At 43.5% G+C, this 19,930-nt stretch overlaps 1 protein-coding gene across 4 annotated transcripts in view; it reads left to right on the forward strand.

The window, feature by feature from the left end:
• The window catches only part of GRIP2 (glutamate receptor interacting protein 2), a 252,049-nt gene that overhangs the window by 174,420 nt on the left and 57,699 nt on the right, over nt 1-19,930 (forward strand). For all 4 annotated transcript variants that reach the window (XM_086846920.1, XM_086846921.1, XM_086846922.1 and 1 more), the window contains exon 2: nt 18,437-18,517. In XM_086846920.1, the coding sequence (XP_086703046.1) occupies nt 18,437-18,517 (81 nt within the window). The remainder of the gene's footprint in view (nt 1-18,436; nt 18,518-19,930) is intronic.

Raw genomic sequence — 19,930 nt, forward strand, 5'->3', positions numbered from 1 at the left:
GTTTTCAAGGGATCAGCTTCCCTGTTCTCTCTCTGCTTGCCAAATAAGCAGGGGGAAGAATAGAGAAAAACATGCCTGAAAGGGATAGAAAACTAATGTGAGGAGCTCGAATAAGACAGGAGGAAATCTTCATAGATAAATCTCCTAGGAAGAAAGATTTTATCTTTCTTATTGAAGAATTCATCACAATAGTGCTATTTAATATAAGTCCTGCTCATCAGGCTGCTTACGTCACTTGTCAGCTTTGCCTCAGTTGCAGCCAAATGAAAGATTAAGAGAAAAACTAACTGGGGTGTGTGTACCAAGACAAACATCTCTGGGTCTGAATCATTGATCTTAATTTCCTTGAGCCAAAACTGGGCAGAGAGAGTTTGTGCTATTCTTCTGCCTTGAGATTGTATTTGCCATACCTGTGATATCGTGTATCCATATTGCATTTAAATATATCCAAACTGGGAACACCACATCAGCTCACATTAATTCAGTACTCTGAAATATTTAGGAAAAGCTTTGCTTATTTATAATTTCAGTGCCTTTGCATTCTGACCTAACACAGATGACAAATTACTTGTTTCCCTCTGTGCATCACATGTCTGAATATGAATATGAAGAGAGTAATGATACTGGTTTCCCTCCTCCCTCTCTTCTTTTTAGCCTAGACAAGTTATCCTTCCCCCCAGCCTCAGAAGTTGTGGTCTTGCAGATGTCTGACCAGTCTGCATCGATTCAACCTGAATGAACTCCAGCTGGGCTACGTCATTGTTGAGCTGTGGTACCCAAGCCTGGGGAATGTGTCCAAGCCAAGGCTTTTATCAGTGCTGAGTAGAATGAAAGGATGATTTCACAGATTTTGTAGACTATACCCACCTACCATGTAGCAGGGTGTTAGCTCTTCTTGCATAAGACATGGCACTGTGGATTTACCTTTGGTTTGCAACCCACAGTATCTGAAGAGTCCTTGCTGTCACTTCAATAGTTTTTCCCCATCCTTCATTCATTAGATTGTTCCTGCCTGGGTCTGGTAGCTTGCATGCCCCTCTACCAAACTGTACATCTGTCTTTTCAAACATGTATGAGTCATTCTGAGTTCAAAATTTACTTCCCAGCCTGCTTCCAGCCCCTCATGCCTTGTGGCTGTCAGTAAACTTAATAGGATCAGTCTCTCTGCAACCATCCAGGTAATTTAGTGAAAACCTGGAGCTGTACCAGGCTGGTGGAGGGTCCCCACAGAACTTCATTTAATACATCTTTGCCTCCTGATTGTGAACAACTGATGAATTTTCTCAGTGTGTGGTTTTCCAATCAGTTTTGCATACACTTCATAATCATCTGTATCCTGCTTCCCAAACATACTTACAAAAATAGCATGTGAAACAGTGTCAGAAGCGTTTCTAAAATTGAGATATAGCAACTTGCATTTTCTGTCTATCCAGAAATGTTACTCTCATATGGAAAGCAATTGAGTGGGCATGACTTATTTGTGGTAGATCCAGGTTTGCAGTTAGTCCCCCTCACTTGGTGTTAACAGCTCACACACAGATAGTCAGCTCCAGGAACTGAAAGAGAGGGTGATGGATTTGTCATTCTCTCGCCCCCACTCTGGTAGCATCTTGTTTTGGTTTGGTTTTTTAAGCTGAACATTGCATTTTATTCTTCAGCCTTGTGTTGTCTTACCCCTCCTCCTTAGGTTCATACGGGTGCCTCCTGATGGCTTTAGCACTTCGGTGACCAGGTCTCTAAAGTTTTGTTGACTAAACTTTTAAGTATAAATGAGCTTATCTGTGCAGTCAAAATGAATTCTTGCTCTTTTCTAGAGATGACCTATTCTACTAAAATTGCTCTTTTATAGAAGAAAACAGATGAAAGTAACATCCTTCAGCTTTTCATGGCCTATTGAAACAATTTTTTTTTAATTCAGTTTTTCTCCTCCAGTATGGAGGTTTCTGAGTTTTCCTCTCAAAAGCTTGTGTTCAAGCACATCTTGTTACTACAGATTTGTTAAGAGAAGGATATTTTTCAGTGCAAAGGCCAGGGAGGTTTGATACAAAAGTTGGTCCACGGTGTCAGTTGAACAATTGTTGTAGAGGTTTTCTCTCCAGCGTTAAATGTTGGAGTCCAGTTCCCAGCCCAGGCATTAACCTCCCTGCCACCCTGCTTATGAAAATCTCATTGCCACTGGAAGGGGTTCACTCTGGCTTAGTGACCCACAGAAGAGGACTGAACTTCATGTGGTGGCTTTATGTCCAGGATAATTATTCTTTATAATGTTCTGTTTTATTAATCCATGGAAGCCAAGGGTAACTGCACTGCAAAAGTGTTTGCATATGTTACGGCATGTAGGATTTGATTTCTTTTGCAAATGGACTGCTAAAATTGATTGTGTGCAGATGCCAGTGTTTACTGCTTGTGATATTATCCACCTAAATCATGGATAGAAATCATGCAGTTTTACCCAGAGGGTCAGAAAAAGGTGTTGGGCAACATGGAGGGAAGGGCACCTCTGCTTTTGTGTGTAGGCATGTGTAGGTGTTGCAAATAAAAGAAACAATTAAATCTAACAAATAATAATAATAATAATAATAAAGAAGTGCTAATGCAGAGCTGGAGAAGAAAAAGTAGAGCAAAAATAAATATTTATCAATGTTCATCAATTGACAATGGAATGCTACCAGGCATTTAAGGCTCTTTTCAGCTGTCGGTTCAGCTACTGCATAATTTTTAGCTTGTGAGTAATCCCATCAGGCTTGGCATGGTCTTAAGCCTTGATAGGATGGGGCCCCCAGGTCATTGTATGCCTGTCTATTCAAGGTGGCAGAATTTGGTTTCAAGAGAAACGTGCTTGTGTGGGTGTTAGGAAATTCTGGGTCTGTGACAGTCTGACTGCCAGTCTGCCTCTGATTTTTTTTTTTCTTATAATATTATTATTATTCTGTTCATAACAAAAAAAAAAAATTAACTGGGCTTGATGTTCTTAGCTGCCAAGTTTATTAATCTGTGGATTTACCAATCAGTCTAGTAACTTGAAATGTGCAAAATCACACAGGATGAAGAATTTCTCTCCCTCCATTCCTAACAATTGCCACCCCCGATATTTTTATTTCAATGGAAATAATTTTTTTTTTCCTTTGACCGTGTGTTTTTGTTCAAGGATCTGATAATTACATGCTTGGAGATGATGGCTTTTCAAAAGCATCTTTCCCAGCAATTTTCAACTGGAGATGTGGATAAAAATATCTCCCCATTTTTTTATCAGAAATGTTTTCAGTAATGTGCAATTATGAGCTCTGCCTTCATTCAATTCACCCTGGAAGAATTTGCTTCACAGGGAAATTCGTTTCCTAGCTGCTGTAGATGCCAGCATAGTTGGCAGCTGCAGGTTTTGTGGGGAGGAGGGAAAAGAAAGGCCCAGAAATTAAAATTGCTGTGAAGTAAATTGATGTCAACACCTGGAAACCATGAAAAGATGGAATCTCATACTTTTTTGTTAAATCATTGTTAAACTGCTTTGCATGTCAGTCCCAAAATGGCCCTGTAAATTATTTAGTGTAGTTGAGAGATGAAGAGATGATCCTTCTCACAACCGATCTGTTTCTTGTTGTGCAGGCTCACATTAGCAAGGTGGAAGGTGTCGTGGTTTTCTTCCCAGCTGTACTCCAACTTCCATTCTCAATATATAATCAACACTTGTGTGTTTATTGTAATGAAGCTGAAAGTCAGGAACTGGCTCAGGTCTGGGGAGAACAGCATTGGTGAGAAGGACTGTGGAGAGGTTTCAAAGAGCATAAACATGCTTTTGTCCTGGGAGGCAAGAACTTGTGCTGATGAGAGTGTGATCTGGCTCCCTGCTGCCAGGTGTGTGGATGAAAACAGGATTTGTTGCATTCTTCTGCTTCATTGCATCTTCCTCTTCCCCAAAGGAGGGATGTAGGTCTCTGATCTGGTGTGTGTTTCTGTTTTGGAGGTCATGTGCCAAGTTGTTTGCAGAGATGGAGTAAACTAACTTGTTTGAGACTCCAGATAATTCCTTCCTCCCAGCTTCTGTCCCTCCTCAGAGCACTCTCAGTACCTGGGGGGCCCAGAGGTCCAGCACCCTCAGCCCCTGCCCTGTGGGAGCTCTCACCTGAGGCTGAGGGTGTGATGGCACAGCTCCAGAGGGTGTGATGGTTTCTCCAGCCAAATAGACAAATTAAGCCATGGATCTACTCCTCGGTCTTTGAGCAACCGCGTGTATGACCATACAAATGGTGAGGGTTAGAGACCTCCAGCAGTCCCCTCTGTTGTGCCACTAGCCCACATGATGGAGTTGTCCCAGCAATAATTCTGCTTCTCCATAAGATTTCAGTGGAGATCACCTTCTTTCCCCTTGTAGGCATGATGGCTGATCCATACAGGGTCCTTACTGCAGTGAATCATTCACCCTGAAATGGGAGGGAAGTGGCCTGCTCCTGCCCCAGTGATTTATAGAGGATGATTTCTTTATGGAATGTGGTGCCATTTGGGTAGGATTAGACTGCTGGCATCAGATCAAGGTGTGTGTTTTGCTAAGGGTTTTTTCTTTTGGATAATGTAATGAATTTCCCATACAACCCACTGTGTAAACAGACCTGTTCCTTCCTGCCATGAGACGCTGTGCTCCCAGAATGTCTCCAATCTGCAGCCCAGCAGCCCCCGGGAACAGAGGGTATCCTGGGGCACTGTCTCTGCAGGTTCAGCCTCAGCTGACACCTCTGCAGCAGTGGAGCCATGCAGGGGCATTAGGGGGATGTGGATGTGAGGTGGGAATGGACTACATGGAGTCCTGGGACAGAGCCACAGAGATAGGCCTGGAGTCAGTGGGCAGATGCTCAGGTATGTGCAGATCTGGATAAGACAGCCCAGGTGACTTGTAAACCTTGCATCTGAGGAGTGGGAATCACTCCTCAGAAGTTAAAAGAGCTCAGAGAGAGAGAGGGTGCATCACTCATTGCTTCCTGTTTTCCTTCAAGCCCAGGTGTCTGTGGTCCATTGCTCCCTTGCCTGTCCTTGCTGTGCAGCATGTGGCTCTTTTCCCTGCCATTCCCTGCTCCTTGCTGCTGTAGCCATGCCACAGGAGGTGACTGCTGCCATCAGGGTGGTGACAAACACCACCCAGCTCCAGGCTGGCTGCAGAGACAGTCAAGAGATAGGTGCTGTGGTTTGAAACACCTCTTGCCCCTTGTGTTTCAATTTATCTCACATCTTCTCACTCAAGTGAGCTTGGCAGAGAGGCCCCATTGCTTAGAGGGGGAATAAGCATTCACCTTGAAGGAACTGGAAAACAAAATGTTTGGAAACTGTGGTGGAGGCGGGTGAGCAGAGCTCCACTGGCATTCCCTCCTTTCTAAAGGACCCTTTTTAATTCAGCAGCTGACTCCAGCAGCATCATGAGCTATAATAGGCAATTAGCTCCTAGCAGATTTATGTGACACTGTGTTTTATAAGCAAACAGTCATGTGTGTTTAGTCATTGAATGGACCTGCTGTATCTGACGTTCACAGAGACAATCTCTCCCCTCTCGCCTCCCTGCGCACACACTCAGCTCTCTTGCAGCAGCATGGACTCACAGGCATCCATACTTGTGCAAAACTGGATCTGTCATGCAGCAACAAGAGGTAAACTTTTGGCAATATCTGCTCTTGTAGAATCCAGACTCCATCTGGAGGTTATAGAGGTGGGAATGGGAGGTACCTGGTGCAAAGAGGTCCCCCCACAATCCTGAGGATCCTTTTTAGGTGAAGGGCTGGGTGGGCACTTGCACAGCCAAGGACTGGCATCAAAGTGGTTGCAGTGCTCCCCAGACTTCCCCAGACTTGCAAAGTAGTCAGGTTTAGTATTCATAGTTAATTTTAGATATACCTGCGCATGCTGCTCTTCCATTACACACTCGACAGAACCTGCTGGTTTTAATTTTTATTAGCACAAGTGCCTTGTTGAATCAAAATTAAGTGGGTATTTTGGAGCATAATGTGAAGCATTACATTTAATGGTCTGTGTTCCTGCCTGGAGAAAGGCTGTCACATGCATCTTCTCTCTTCCCGAGACGCTGCGGTCTTTAGCTACACCTGAATTTTCTTGGATTCATTGCTACTTCCTATCGTCTGTAAGCTGTAAAACTTCCAGTTGCAAGCTTTCCAGTGTATGTTGCATCTTTTCAGATGTATGGCCTTATTCTGGTGTAAACCTGCTTGGCCTGGGGTTGTGGTACGTGGGGAGAGGGCAGGTTTGGGGTGCAGGTGGAGCTGTGCTGCTGGAGCTGCTCAGCCCAGTCCCGGGAGAGCTCCTGTGCCTCTCCCCTTCTCATGCAGCTTCCCTTTCCTTGTTCAAAGGGGAGCAGGTTTCTGCCTCGATGATGCAAAACTGACTTTTCTCTCAGTACTAGGCATGAGTCTGCCAGTCCCTCTGGTGTTTGTGATGGTCGGGAGAGCTCAGACTCTCACCAAGTTGCAAGGGCTGTTTTAATCGGTGTTCCCATTTCCCAACCTGAGGCTCCTTCTGGCCGACACCGTGCTGCTGGCTAACCCTTTGATTGCCATGGTTTTGGTTTTCAAAAAAGGCCAAGGGAAAATTAACCCCCAGAACTATGGGGCTTGAATTCTTCACAGAGTAGGATTTCCATGTGAAAATCTCAGGGTTGTCTCAGCTTAGAAGCACTCACAAGAAGCATCTCTGTGAGCCTTTCAGAGGGTCACAGAGCACAGCTGCAGCATTTTGTTCTGAATTTCACCAGGAGTTTCCATGTCTTTTGTGAATTCTTGTGCTGGCTGAAGTTGAGACTGGGTTCTCCACCTGATTAGTGCACCTGTGTGATATAAAGCAACTGGAAACCAGCACAGCAGTTTGCATTAAGGCAGCCATGGAAAACAGCTGGAATACATGAATAACTCTGCTGGAGCAGGGTCACATCCATCTTTCATACTGAACAGATGTTTGCTTTCATCAAAGTGGTGCTGTGCTGATCTTTGACATCAGCCTGTTTGGAGGCTGGGGTGTTGGCAAAGTCTGAGGCCAAGTCAAGGCTTAATGGGAAGCAAGAAGTGGGCAAACACAGGAGCTGAGCTTGTTGGAAGCAAGATTTAACTGGCAATTCAGGCAAATTTTTAACAGCTGGTTTGATGAGATCAGGCTGCACCAGTTCCAACATCAAATAACTTGGAGCTTTGAAACTTTCATATTTCATCTTGTTGTCCTGTTAAATCTGATACTCCCTGACTCTTTGGTTTCTCTCCTTCTCCCTTCTTCCTTTCATTTTAAGTGAGGCTCTTGCTTAAACTTTCTTTAGTCTTTTATCTATAAGCGTCTTCCATCTCTCACACAGCTCCTGTGAATCCTCCTGATACTGTCTAGGATAAAAGCAGCCCGGACATATACATGGGCCATTGCATAAGAGATGGTTTGTGTGTCAGTCTGAAATCTACATATGTTTAGATCAGTCATGAAGTGGGAACATCTGTATGTATTCATATATAATGGCTTTTACCAGATGAATGAATAATCCAACTCCCACGATTTGGTATTTACTTTTTTTGAAACATTGCTACTTAGCTGAACACTGAAGGAGAATCACATTTATGGGAATTAAGTCTTAGTAAGTTTTAGTGGATAAGCTGGAAACAAGTCTAAACGGGGTGCCAGAAATCTTTCCTTTAAAATAGTTAATGCTGTCTGGAACTTCTTCCTTATTTTTTTGACTCCCACTGGCTTTTAAGCAGTTTGCATCAAAATGCAGTGCAAATCTGGGATAAAGCACCTGATTTGCCTCCTACTGCATTGAATGCCTTCCTCTGTGATGTCACCTTCCTGCAGCACCAGCTGTCTTTGCAGTGCTAAAATAGGTTCCCAAACCTTGGGGGCTGCACTGTGAGCTGGGGGCTCCAGCTGGGGCATTACCTCATTGCTGGCAAACCTGGATATGAGATGCCTTGGTGCACTGGCCCGTGGGATGCTGCAAAAATCTGTTGGAGATAAGTTTTACCTAAATCTGTTTGCTCACTTCACACCTTGACCCCTGGCTCATGCTTTTATTAAATGTTACAGCACTGAAATGCGTCACTTCTGTTGCCTGTTTTGCCGGTGGTTTGGTGGGGTTTTTTTTGTGGTTTTTTTGGGTTTTTTTCTGTTTTTGTTTTCCTGTGGTTTGCAAGGATTTTCTTGTTGCTCTTGGCACTGAGATTGATGCATACCACACATGGACCTGTATCAATCTCAGGCACCTCTTGAACTGGCACTGTAAATCTCCCAGATTTGATCCTTCATTTAATTTGCTGTGCTTTTCCCCTGAGTCAGAGCAGATTTGTAATTGGGAGCAGAGAGAGGGTGCTAACCTGGACATGTGGTAGGGTGACATTCCTTGAAAAAGCCCTCCTGGGCTCCCCTTGCCCACCCCTTGTTATATCTTGCTGGGACAAGTGTTGCTTATGTCAGACTGATGAGATCAGCAGGAAAGCAGGGTGTGATTTGCTGTAGGAAGGGACTTTTCCCAACTCATCTAAGGAGCTGTGTTTTCTAAAAGGTTTCCTTAAGCTTGGTTTACCTCTCCTCAGTTGGTCTCCACATGGACTTCTGTAAGTTTAGAGGTGCTAAAAATTTGCACGTGCTCTTTGAGGCACATAATTTTCTCTTGTAACAAGGACTCTCTTTAAAGTACTATAGAACTAAAACAAAAAAAAAAGGCATTACAACTGTAGCTAAGTCCCTCTTTGTAAAGGATTATGAGGCTGAATGTTGGCACAATGTCTTTTTGCCACCACCTCTTCCCCCTCTGGTGAATCCAGTGGTTTTTCATTTGCTTTGTCTACTGCCTGTCACAAGAGATGTGCTCTTGACAATTTACCTGCTGAACTAGGAAAATTTATCTGTCTATAGCAAAGCCCAGAATTAAAAACTGTTGTCTCAAGCCCCTGATTCACAAACTCAAGGATATCAAATGATAGTTTTTATTACTCCTGCTTCTATTTCAGAACTCATGGTCTATTTTTTTACTTCCTATCCAGGTATATATTGGGAACTGGGTATTCCAGTTTTCCTCTGTTTGAAATTAAACATCTTTTCACCAGAAAAAGGTAGCTCAGGGAACCCTGTCAATCATTGCTTTTTGTCTCTGCTGCAGCAATATTGATGTATCCTTCTGCATCATTTGAGGTAGGATCTCAAGCTTTGAGCTGGTCAAAGCTGCAGAAAAGACTTATTATGGGCAAAAATTACCCTTTCACTGAACTGTGATATTTTGTTTCAGCCAATTTAATCTCAAATGGCACCTTCACCTCTTTTGTTCTGGGTTTTTTGGTAAGACTGGGTTGTGACTGAGCCATTCGACATCTAATCTCACTCTCTGTACAATACAGGTCAGAGTTAGTTTCTGTGAACTGTCCTCCAAATTGCCTAAGGGGTGCCAAATGCTTCTGAGAAAGATGTCTATCCATTATGACAAGACATTCTGTAACTCAGTGTCCAGGTGGTTAATTCTTTACATTCAGTGGGAGGAGAGGACATGCATGCATATGTTCCAACATCTAGGATGCATCTATAGCTTTTCTTATCAAATTCAGGCTCTCTACCCCTGCACTGAAGAGTTCTGTGCTCTCCTGCCAGGCTCACACACCAGACCAGATTGCCTTCTCCCTTCTATTCAGTCATGAATTCAAATAATACAAAGTGTTACCTTGTACATCTTAAACTCCTTTGCTCCCTGGAAAGCTAACAGCCTCTTGATTTAACATCTCTTTTGTAAGATCTTGGAGGATGAAAGACAACAAGTACTGTTTTTAAAGCAGTCACAATAGGGATCAAAAGGGACTTTGTAAAAAGCAAAATAGGTGCAAGAATATCACTATCACTATCACTGCAGCGAATTGATCTCCATTTCAAAAGATGGAAGTCCTGACTTCTCCCTGTTCTGTCACCCCCAAACTGTTGATTTGTGCTTCATGTTCCCACCCAAGCTGTCCATGAGGGTGCCCAGTTCTTGGCACTGCCAATGGCTCTTGGGTCTTGTCTCCCCATCTCCTCCCTGGACCTCTGTGAGTCCAACCCAGGCATTACGTAAGACAGTAAAAACCCCAATAAAAGACCAAGATGAAACATCTTTTAATATGGACATTGATAATGGTTTTGACTTCAACTATTCATATATCAAAAATAAAATCTTTTGCCTGCTAGGGTGTAGCTTTTTGACAAGCTGCCTTAGTTGGAAGGCAGCTTGGAGCCAAACCCTATGCAGTGGAAACATTCATGATGGTTTTCATTAAAACAAAGCTCGTTTTCCTTCCTTGACTAACTCCAGGGTTTTTAAGCAAGTAAGTAATAGTGTCCTCTAGACTTAGGTGGCACCAGTGATTTGAGTGCTAAAGTCTAATAAACTGACAGTACTTAATTTCATTTGGTTGAAAAACCACAATAGAGATGTCTTTTTTTATTTGATTTTACTCCACAGTCACTTACCATGGCATTTGGTGCTTGAAAGAAGGTAAGTCCTCAGGGTTTGGATTCAGCAGGCTCCATTTCTTATCCACCTCCATATTTAAGAGTTTGTAAGCTTACATGGAGTAAATAGGGAGAATTGATTCTCTTGCCAGCTAGGATTTACTGCTGCCTGCTGCTTAGATTAGTAAATCCAGTTGTATCTAGTGAGGCATTCTTCCTTGGGAATGATGTTAGACTTTATTGGTCATTTCTCACCATATTACAATTGCTAACTTGGATAACTTTCATGAAAGATCAGTCTGAAAATGTATCTTATTTCTTCTGAATTTTTACTATTGAAAGTTAGTTTCTTCAGATAACGCAATCAGTGTATCAGCAATATTGCATCTTTCTAGCTTAGTGTTGTACTCTCCCCAGTACACTCTACGCTGCTTAATAAGAGAAATTGCCAGATTGACTGGAAAATGTAACTTTAATAACATCATTTCAGGCACTAGAACCATCGAGAAATAATAATCTCATGGAGTTTTTTTCTGCACTATTCTTGTCTTTTGTGCATGAAATTACTGTGAATGCTCTGTGTGAGTCTGTGTGTGCAAACAACCTGCAAGGGGGTGAGGCACTGCAGGGGTTCCTCTGCCACTGGGTCATCCACAAATAAAAACTGATGAAGCTGTCTGAAAATGCCTGGGAGGATGAGAAGGATTGCAGGAAGGGAAGTCTCTCTCTATTTCTTTCTTTCTATTTTTTAACACTAGAAATGCAAATCTTGCTGGGGACTGCTTAAGAAAAGTGAACTGGGGAAGGCTCAGAGAGTGAAGAGGGATCTTCTTGGTGTGGATGTTGTTAGAGGATTGGTTGGAAGAGATGGATAAAAGTGAAGATTCTTGGCTTTTGTTTGGGAAAAGCTTTTTTTGCTGAAGATCCAGCCTCTGAAATCCCTCAAGTAGCTGTTAATAAGCCTAACTTAATGCACAAAAATCATATCCTCGCTGGAGTCAGGAGAGAGTTATTCCTGATACTTTTAAATGAAAGATACAAAATCACAGGCTACTTCTGAAGAACAACGTAAGCTCCTCTGTGAACAGAAGACCAAAGGAGTGCTTAATTTCCAGCAGTTCCGCATCTGCTATCCCCTGATCTCCTCCCTACAACACAGGAGAAAATGAGTGGTGAAGTTGGTCTAGAGCTGCTTTGCACAACAGCTCTTTGCTTTTCTGAGAGCAATAACTTGAGTCTTTTCTACTCAAAACACATTTTTATTTAAAATTACAAGATTATAAACCTCTTTCAGGCTGTACCCTCTCTCTCCCCTCCAAGTTGATGGACATTGGCCCCTGGGTTCCAGAGGTGCAGAGGGCAGTCGATGAACAGCATGGGAATTTAATTTTCATACAAAACCAGGAGAGACAAAAAAAGGAGATGAGTTTAACAAAAAATTTTAGTCACTTTTTCAAGTATTTTTTCTTCCATCTCTCAGTACAGCTTGAGTGGAAATTAAGAACTGCTTCCAGGTCCTCTATTATAGAGTCCCTTGGATGTGCTGATGAGATAAAGTGGCTCTGTGTTGGCTTCCAAAGCAGTAATGGGAGCAAACAATGCATTGTAGCCAGGACTGTGGTATATAAAAGACATGAGTGTAGTGGCAGGTTGATTGTAGATTCTTAAATTGTGGGGTTTTTTTCCTTTCTTCCCTTTTATGTGTGTGTTTTTATTTTTTTTCTGGAATGTAATGTATTTAATGAAAACATGAGGACTACCAGATGTTGGCACTGCAAGCTGAGTCCAGCATTCATTCTTATCAGATGGGACTTGGATCAGTCCTTGAGAGGTGTTTAATATCCTGTGAAAGTTGATGTGAGTTAAACCTTACCAGAGCCCAGATTTTCTGCAGAGCCAACTTAAACGGGTTTTCTTCACACAAAACTTATTTACTAAATGCAGAAACTCTTCCGACATCTTCATGCAAAACAGGAATCTTTCATCAGTGTTATCTGCTGCAGTCTTGCAGGGGGTAAGAAATTCGCTCTTGTATCCCTTGGAAGCCAACCTGCTTGGAAACAGAGACATGTTCTGGCTTATATCTTGGTCCCATAAAGGCCACTGCTCTGCAAATAATTATCTGCAGCATTTCAGTTGAAAATGATTGCTTGAAACAAATTGTTCCTTTAAAAGTAATTTTGTTTTTTTATTAAAAAGAAAAGAAAAGAAACCAGAAGAACAAAGCATGGAGTTTCTGTTAAAAACCAGGTTATTGTGTTTTCCTAGAACTGATTCCAGTGAATACAGCAGCAGGTGTTACAAAATTGAACATGCCTGAGAAGGGTTGGTAGAAGAAAAGGAGAGACGTGGAGGGTGTGGGGGGATGAATTTCATGCTGTGTCTATTGAGGAAAAGAAATTAAGAAGTACAACTTCCTCTTGGAATACCCTCAAAGTTTGGGCAGGTTCTTCCTGGCTCAGAAGCCAGGAGCAGCAATGACACAAGTGGATGGAAGAGCTGCCACAACAGCCTCTGGTGGAACAAGAAGCTTTTGATGGATCACCTTCCCAGGCTGGGATTGGGAACACAGCATCATCGCAGTAGGGCTGGCACAGGTTCTGGCAGCAGGTTGATAACAACTTTGACCCCAGAATTATCTGGGAAAATGGGATAAAGCTCAGTTGTTTTTGGGACAAAAGCCTTGTTTCCAGCAAGGGTGGTTCCTGTACAGCATGGTTGTTTTTCTGGGCTCTTCACTCAGAAATTTGAGATGACAGAAGTTAAGAGGAAACTTCCTCAACTTCTCATTTGTCTCTGGGTGTCTCCTGAGTATGAGCTAGGAGGGGATTTGTTGCCAGTAAAGAGGTAAAAAGAGGCTCTTCTTATTCACAAAAAAAAACCCTGTGATTTTTACCAGCTTTGTTGATACATGTATTTATGAAATTAGGGAGGAGCTGCTCCCTAAATAACTTGGTCTGTTCCAGCCTGAGCTCACTGGTTAAGGGGAATTTTTTTAATCTTCCTAGTGCAAAGGAAGGGAAAGGTATTTCAAAGCACTGCTTCATTTTGGATTAGTGCTGTGGGAAAGTCACATGGAAGATGCCCTGGGCTGAGGGAAGGGGTAGAGCTGTGGTGGGCACTGGGTTTTTCACTGGCATTCTCCCAAAAGCCCACCCTGCCTTCTGGAGAATAAAAAGTGCGAAAACACTGGGACCTTTCAGGGTTGGGTTGGGGTTTTTGGGGTTTTTTTGGATGCAGCAAGTTAAAATCATTGTGATGAAAATGAAATTGTGGTGCAGAATCCTAAAGAAAAAGTGACTTACTGTTTTCTTGTTTTAAGCACAGGAGCATGGACTGTCTTGTCTAAGGATTTAGTGTGTTTGTTGCTATATGCTTGGATTAGGTTTATGTAGGGCAGGATTATGCTTTAGCTCAACTTTTGCAGTATTCCAGGAAAAGCAGTCTAGAGATCACTGATAGATGTGTTTCATCTGTTTCCTGGGGTTGTATTTATTTATTAAGTTTAACGATACAGAGCCAAAGCACTGTATTTCTAGAGAGGGGAAAAGAACTGAGCAGCTGTACTGATTATAGTGAACCTCATATGCAGGTTTTCCAAGGGCCTGAGGAGCTGTGGATTTAGATGGGCAGAAGAAAATTCAAGCCACCTGCTGAGGAAGGCTTGGGGAAGGTGGGATCCTTCATGCAAACAACCCCTTGTCTGAAGCAGACACATGGGAGGAACTCTTGCTCTGCAGTGAACTTTGTAATTAAGCAGTTTCAGGAAATCATGCAGTCTGTTTGTAACCATCTTTTTCCTGTCCTGGGCTCTCTGGATCTACTTGTCTCTCCTGTTAAAGGCTGAGTGCTTTGAAGATGGGAGGCCACCGCTGTGCTGCTCTTGTGCAGAGCTGACAGTGACACTGCTGTTCCCAGCCTGCTGTGGTGGTGCTGGAATAACCCAAAATGCCCTCGGGGAGTTGTGCTGCAGGGGCAGATGGGCACAGCCTTGCAATCAGGTCCAAATCCATCACTGGTGCATGAGATGCCCCTGGGTGTGCTGCCATGTGGAGTGCCAGCCTGGAAGAGTGGGAAGGATTGTGTTACTGTCCTCTGATGATGGTCCAGCCCCTGGCCAGGCTGTAGTGGGGGCTGTGTCATGTGGGATCTAAAAACCAATTTGAGATTCAGAATGGGTGTACATGGATATATCACTTTTCCCCACCCCTCCTTCTGGTAATAGATCAACTTTTTAAAGGTGATGAGATGCCTAGAGATGCAGCTAGATGATCATAGTCTGTTTTTGAAGTACATGTCTGCATCTTCAGGCACTCGGAGATCTTTAAAGTCCCAGGCATTGGAGGTTTGCTCCCAGAGCCACAGTTTGAATCATCACTAGCTGCCTGACCCACGCTTGTGTACCCCTGGCTGCTCTTTGCCTGACTACAGATAAATGCCTCCTTTGACTTACAGAAATAACTCTCTTCAAAATGGATCAAATTGCAATTAGTTTTAGTCATTTGGATTTCTGCTTCCAGCCTCATGCTTTTATTCCAGAAAAAAAAAATTCCGGCTTGCCTTAGTATGAACAGCTTTTGGTTCTTAATGCTGGTTGGTATTCATTTCTCTAAACAAGGAATGCAATTACCCTGTAGCAAAATAACTGTCTCCAACTGTCTTTTTTCCATTAAACAAATGGGAGGTTTTACCTCTTGGTCTTCCCACAAGATTAATGCACTTTCTCTGCAGGAACTGTCTTAAAGTGATCCAGGAATCTGAGCAACTTGCAGACAGCAGCCTAATTGTCACAGAATCTGATTTAGCCAATGCTCATTTTCATTAAGAGGTGATCTCTGCTAATAACAGAGACTAATAGCTCTTCAAAATGAAAAAAAACCCCAAACCTTCCTTTTTCCCTTCACAGTCAGGGATAATGAACTCCTAAATCAGTGCTTTTTCCAAGGAAGCCCTTTTCCCCCCATTTTAACAGAGTTTGGCTTGGCAGCTAACTGATGTCAGGAGATGCCTGTGCTTGCAGGGGCAGTGGAGTCTGCCCATCCTTCCTTTATTCTTGCCCCCCAGTGAAAGAATGGAGATTTTTCTTGCTCCTTTATCTTTCAGTTTGTTTCTGAAGGAATGAGATGGGGATTGTCTCTTATTTACTGTTGCTGTACAGGGTATACTGTTCACTGACTGTATCATTGTTCTGCACTGCTTCTGCACAGGAGGAGAGTTCAAAGCTCTGTGTGAAGGTGTAGGACACAGAAGTTCTTCTGTCCCTGGTGATATGCAAAGAGTAAGGCACGTAAATAGTAAAAACTATTGTCAAAGGATTACAGGAACTTCGTATGTTGCCACAGATTCCCATGGGATCAATATATGGGAAGTGTTGCAATCTCAGTTTTATTGAGAGTCTTATGTACTTGGTGAGCTTTTCTGAAAGGTCTAGAGCCAGCATTACCATCGCTGCTTGAAAAACATCAATTGTACAATCTTTTTTTTTGGAAGATTTCTGGCCCTCTCAGTGTGAGAGATAAAGCTTGATAAATTCAACTCTAATAGCTCCAGCATGGATTGCTTGCAAAAAAACCCTGCACAGTATTAAAAAAGAGAGTTATTTCCCCAGTTTTAGGGAGAAGAGAGGTTCATGGATTTTTAGTGCTTGGGTTTGTGCTGCAGTTTTGGCTGGCTGAGCAATCAGGCTGGTTACCTGCCTCTCCTCCAAACTGGTGCTGCACTAGGCAGAGGAAATAACTGAGAGCACAAAAGGGAGTTTCTTTTTAAAAAGGCCAAAAATGTAACTCCTTGCACAAACAAACCAAAAAGCTTGTAGAAAGTTTTTTATTACCAGCTTGAGTGGCAGAGCAGAAAATCGGCTGCAGATGAACAAAGAGCCACACACACGGCAGGGATGCTCCTGTGAGCAAAGATCCCTTTTCAGCAGGTGGCGTGTGGTGGCCTCCTTTCCTGTTCAAACATTTTAGCCAGATAACGAGGGGAAAAACCCAAATATTTTTCACATAATCAACTGAGTTTGGAAGGGGGGAGCAATAGGAGAAGAGGAGCTGTGGTGCTGGCTGACATGGCTGTCAGGAGCAGTGGGACAGGGCAGGCCCTGTAGCTCAGGTCGCTGCTCTTGGCCACTTGGCTGCTGCTGGAAGCTGTTGTTAATGCACAGGCAACCTGGTTTCTTGCTCTAAGGGAAGCCAATGCATGACTGCCAGCAGCTGTTGGGGTAGGGAGGGTAACCAGTAGCAAATTGGGGTTTCCTATCAGCACTGATGGGGAAATGAAGCGCAGAAGGGTGCTGGTGACTGACTGCTCCGGGGCGGTGTGTTTATGTGAAACAGATGGTTCTGAGCTGCAGTTTGCCAGCAGATTATGGAGCTGGCTTTGAACCATCTTGAGTGGTTTCCCAGGAAGGCAGGGATCCCATCCACAGCAGACTGCCGTGAGCACGTTACCTGGGGGAGAGCTGGCAGCAGTGCACTCGTGTGGAAGGCAGCTGCATGCTGGGCTGCTCCGTGACATCCGCAGTGCCCCGTGGCACCAAAGACACGCTGAGGCTCCGGTGCCAGCGAGAAGCCCCAGCCCTGGGTGGGCCAGGGTATGTTGCAGGTGCCTTTTGCACATTTACCTCCAGTGTTGAAAAAGGAACCTTGTGGTGGGTTTTCTGAGCTTTAAGGTTCCTCTTCCAATGTGCTGCTGCATTTGGGAAAGAAATAAGGGGTGGTTGTAGCTGTTGGGAACGTGGGCAGGGAGCAGTTGGATCAGCATTGTCCTGCTGCTTCTCTGGGAATTGCCACCTTCCCTTATACTCCAAACCATCCCTGTTACCTGACTCTGCAGTTCTGCCAGGCATGAGGTGACAGAGAGAAGGTAAACCAAGATATTAGGAAAAACCTCCTGGTGAGAGAGACTAAGATTTACACCATCTTTTTTTCTGTTTATAGGGAAAGCGGGCTGCCAGCAAACTGAACATTGGGATTAAGTCTTCTCTGTACAGACCCTTGTCTTGAATGGGGCTGAACTAAAATTTTTGTTCACTTTGTATGGAGAGGGACAAAAACTTCTTTGTAACTTAAATGTAACTTACTTAAGAGCTGTGGACAGGAATAAATGGATAAAGTTTTCAGTAACCTATATTTATACTATCATGTACAACTTCTAAACCTTCACAGCTACTGAAAAATTCAAGAATGTGGTCACTGAGAATGGGAGTTATTTGGTACTACATGGTTACTGGAAATTATTGATTGGAAAAGCACCAGCTTTTTATAAAATGCCATAAAAATAGACATTTCAGATGGATGGAAATGGGATCTGTAGAAGCATGCTGCCTTCTCTGCAGACAAGCTTTGTGATAACTCTGTAGCAGTTTTCCAATAGGACAATGCAAAAGTATTTAGATGCTTTAAATTCCAGCTTATGCTGGACAGTGTATTTACAGTGTATAATGCTATTCTCTCTTCACTCTGACTTTTTTTTTTTCTTTTAATCACTTAAAATAAGGTGATCTCTCTATTGTACAGCGACTGGAACAGCAGCAGGAAAATGTGGCTGAAATAATGGGATCTATAAGAATAGGCAATTTCACTCAAGTATAGTGATTTAGTGCCCTGTTAGTGTCCTGATGTACAACTGCATTTCCAAAGACAGTAAGTTTCTTCACTAGCATAATGACAGGCTTGAAACTTGTGAGACAAATACCCCAGCTTTCTCTATCCTCAGCTGTTCCACTTAATTACAGGAGTAAGGGAATTTTGTTCTCTCCTAGTGGATTAGCTCCAAGAAGAATAAATCAGATAATGTTACTGCCTTTTTCCCACTCTACAAGGTGAGAGCCCACATGGTGCAGTGCAAAGTTGGGGCTGGCAATGTTTTTTCTTGCCTGCAGTCTGTGACACAGATGTGATTCCAATTTTGGTGTCACCAGGACTATTTCTTAAAGTGGTTTGGTTCAGTTGTTTGTGGCTTTTGGCACTAATTTCAGCTTCTGTGTTTGCTCTGCTCACAGATGATGGCCCTTACTCAAAGGGGAGCAAGGACTCTGCTGGGATGGACGCAGCCCTGGTCTCCAGGAGGCAAAGCATCCCAGGTAAAGGTGGGGATCAGCTCCTGCTCCAAAACATTGGAGCATCCATTACACTTTACCTGGATATCCCTAAAATGGGTAAAACCCCTCAAAACACTAATTTTGGTGCATCTATCAGCAAGGCTTTTGCTGGAGGGCAGAAATTGATGGTGATAACTGGTCTCAGTGAATGGTGTATTACAGGTACAATCCTTGTCTTGTGTGGTCCTGTTGACAGTAGTTACAGGGAGCTGGGAAAGGATTTATTCCCGTGCTGGACTGACACTCTCAAAGGAAAAAAACAGCAGCAAAGGAGAGAGGGAAGAAACACTGCTGCAGCTGAGCTCATCAGGCAGGGAGGGAGACTGGCAATGACTGGCAAGCTTTGAATTTCCCACATGTGACTAAGTTTGTTTTGCTATTTAGTCAGTCACAGCACGTTTTTGTGTGAGATAAACCTTCCCATGCAGAAACACCCCAGGGGCTGAAGAGGAAGTGAAGTGGTAGTTCATTTTCCTCTGTTGGTCCTGGACTTCATGTGCCAGCAGCACTCCAGCAGTCCTGGATGGGCTGCCTTGGACAACTCATCTCCTTCCTAGGAAAGCCAGGGGCTTCATTTTAACTTCTGGCTGCTAATGACCCAGTCACAGGCTTGATTTAGTGCATTCTAGGTAATGGGAAGGAAGTGAGGCCCTTCTGCTATTGCTTCATCATTCAGCACTTGCTTCAAAGGATATTCTGCATCCCATTACCACTGTAGAGCAGCCCTGATGGGAGAGGCTCACAAGAGCAACCCCAGCTCAAGGTATCTCAGTGGGGAAGGAAAAATTAATGTGTATTCTTTCTGCCCTGGGATGCAAAATCCAGTCATATATGCCAGCAGAAGAAATCCAAGACTGCTCATATATGGTGCCTAAAGACTATGTCTTGAAGGGCCAGATCCTCCTTAACCAGCTCAGTTTACCCTGTGTGGGGCTGTGACAGTGGCAGTAGGTTTGTAGAGGCAAGGGTCAGAATTCCTTATCGCTGACCTTGATCAGTTGATCTCAGGGACTTGCCTTTTTTGGAGCAGTGATTTCTCTTTGAACCTATAACAATGGGTAATTGCACTCTGGGACTTCTCATTTTAAACACTTATCAAGGATCAAAATTAAACCTCATTGAAAAGCTAATAATCTCCCCTTGTGGCACCATCTGTGTTGATCAGTCATGTCTGTAGCTGAGAGGAAATTTGCAGGATGGTGCCGGATGTTGTTCTTTCCAGCACGGTGGAGAGTCTCCCCAAGTTTCTGGCAGTCTCAGGGCTCCCAGGTTGGTGAATTGAAAATTAACTTACTGCAGTTGGCAAGGGATCAAAACTGAGTTTAAAGAGCAGAAGTATTATGGACCTGACATTTTTACAAGGAGCCTCCAGTGCCACATTAAACGGGTGCCCAG

Source organism: Cyanistes caeruleus, chromosome 11 (genome assembly GCF_971803275.1).
Source record: "Cyanistes caeruleus chromosome 11, bCyaCae1.hap1.1, whole genome shotgun sequence".
Lineage (NCBI taxonomy): Eukaryota > Metazoa > Chordata > Aves > Passeriformes > Paridae > Cyanistes > Cyanistes caeruleus.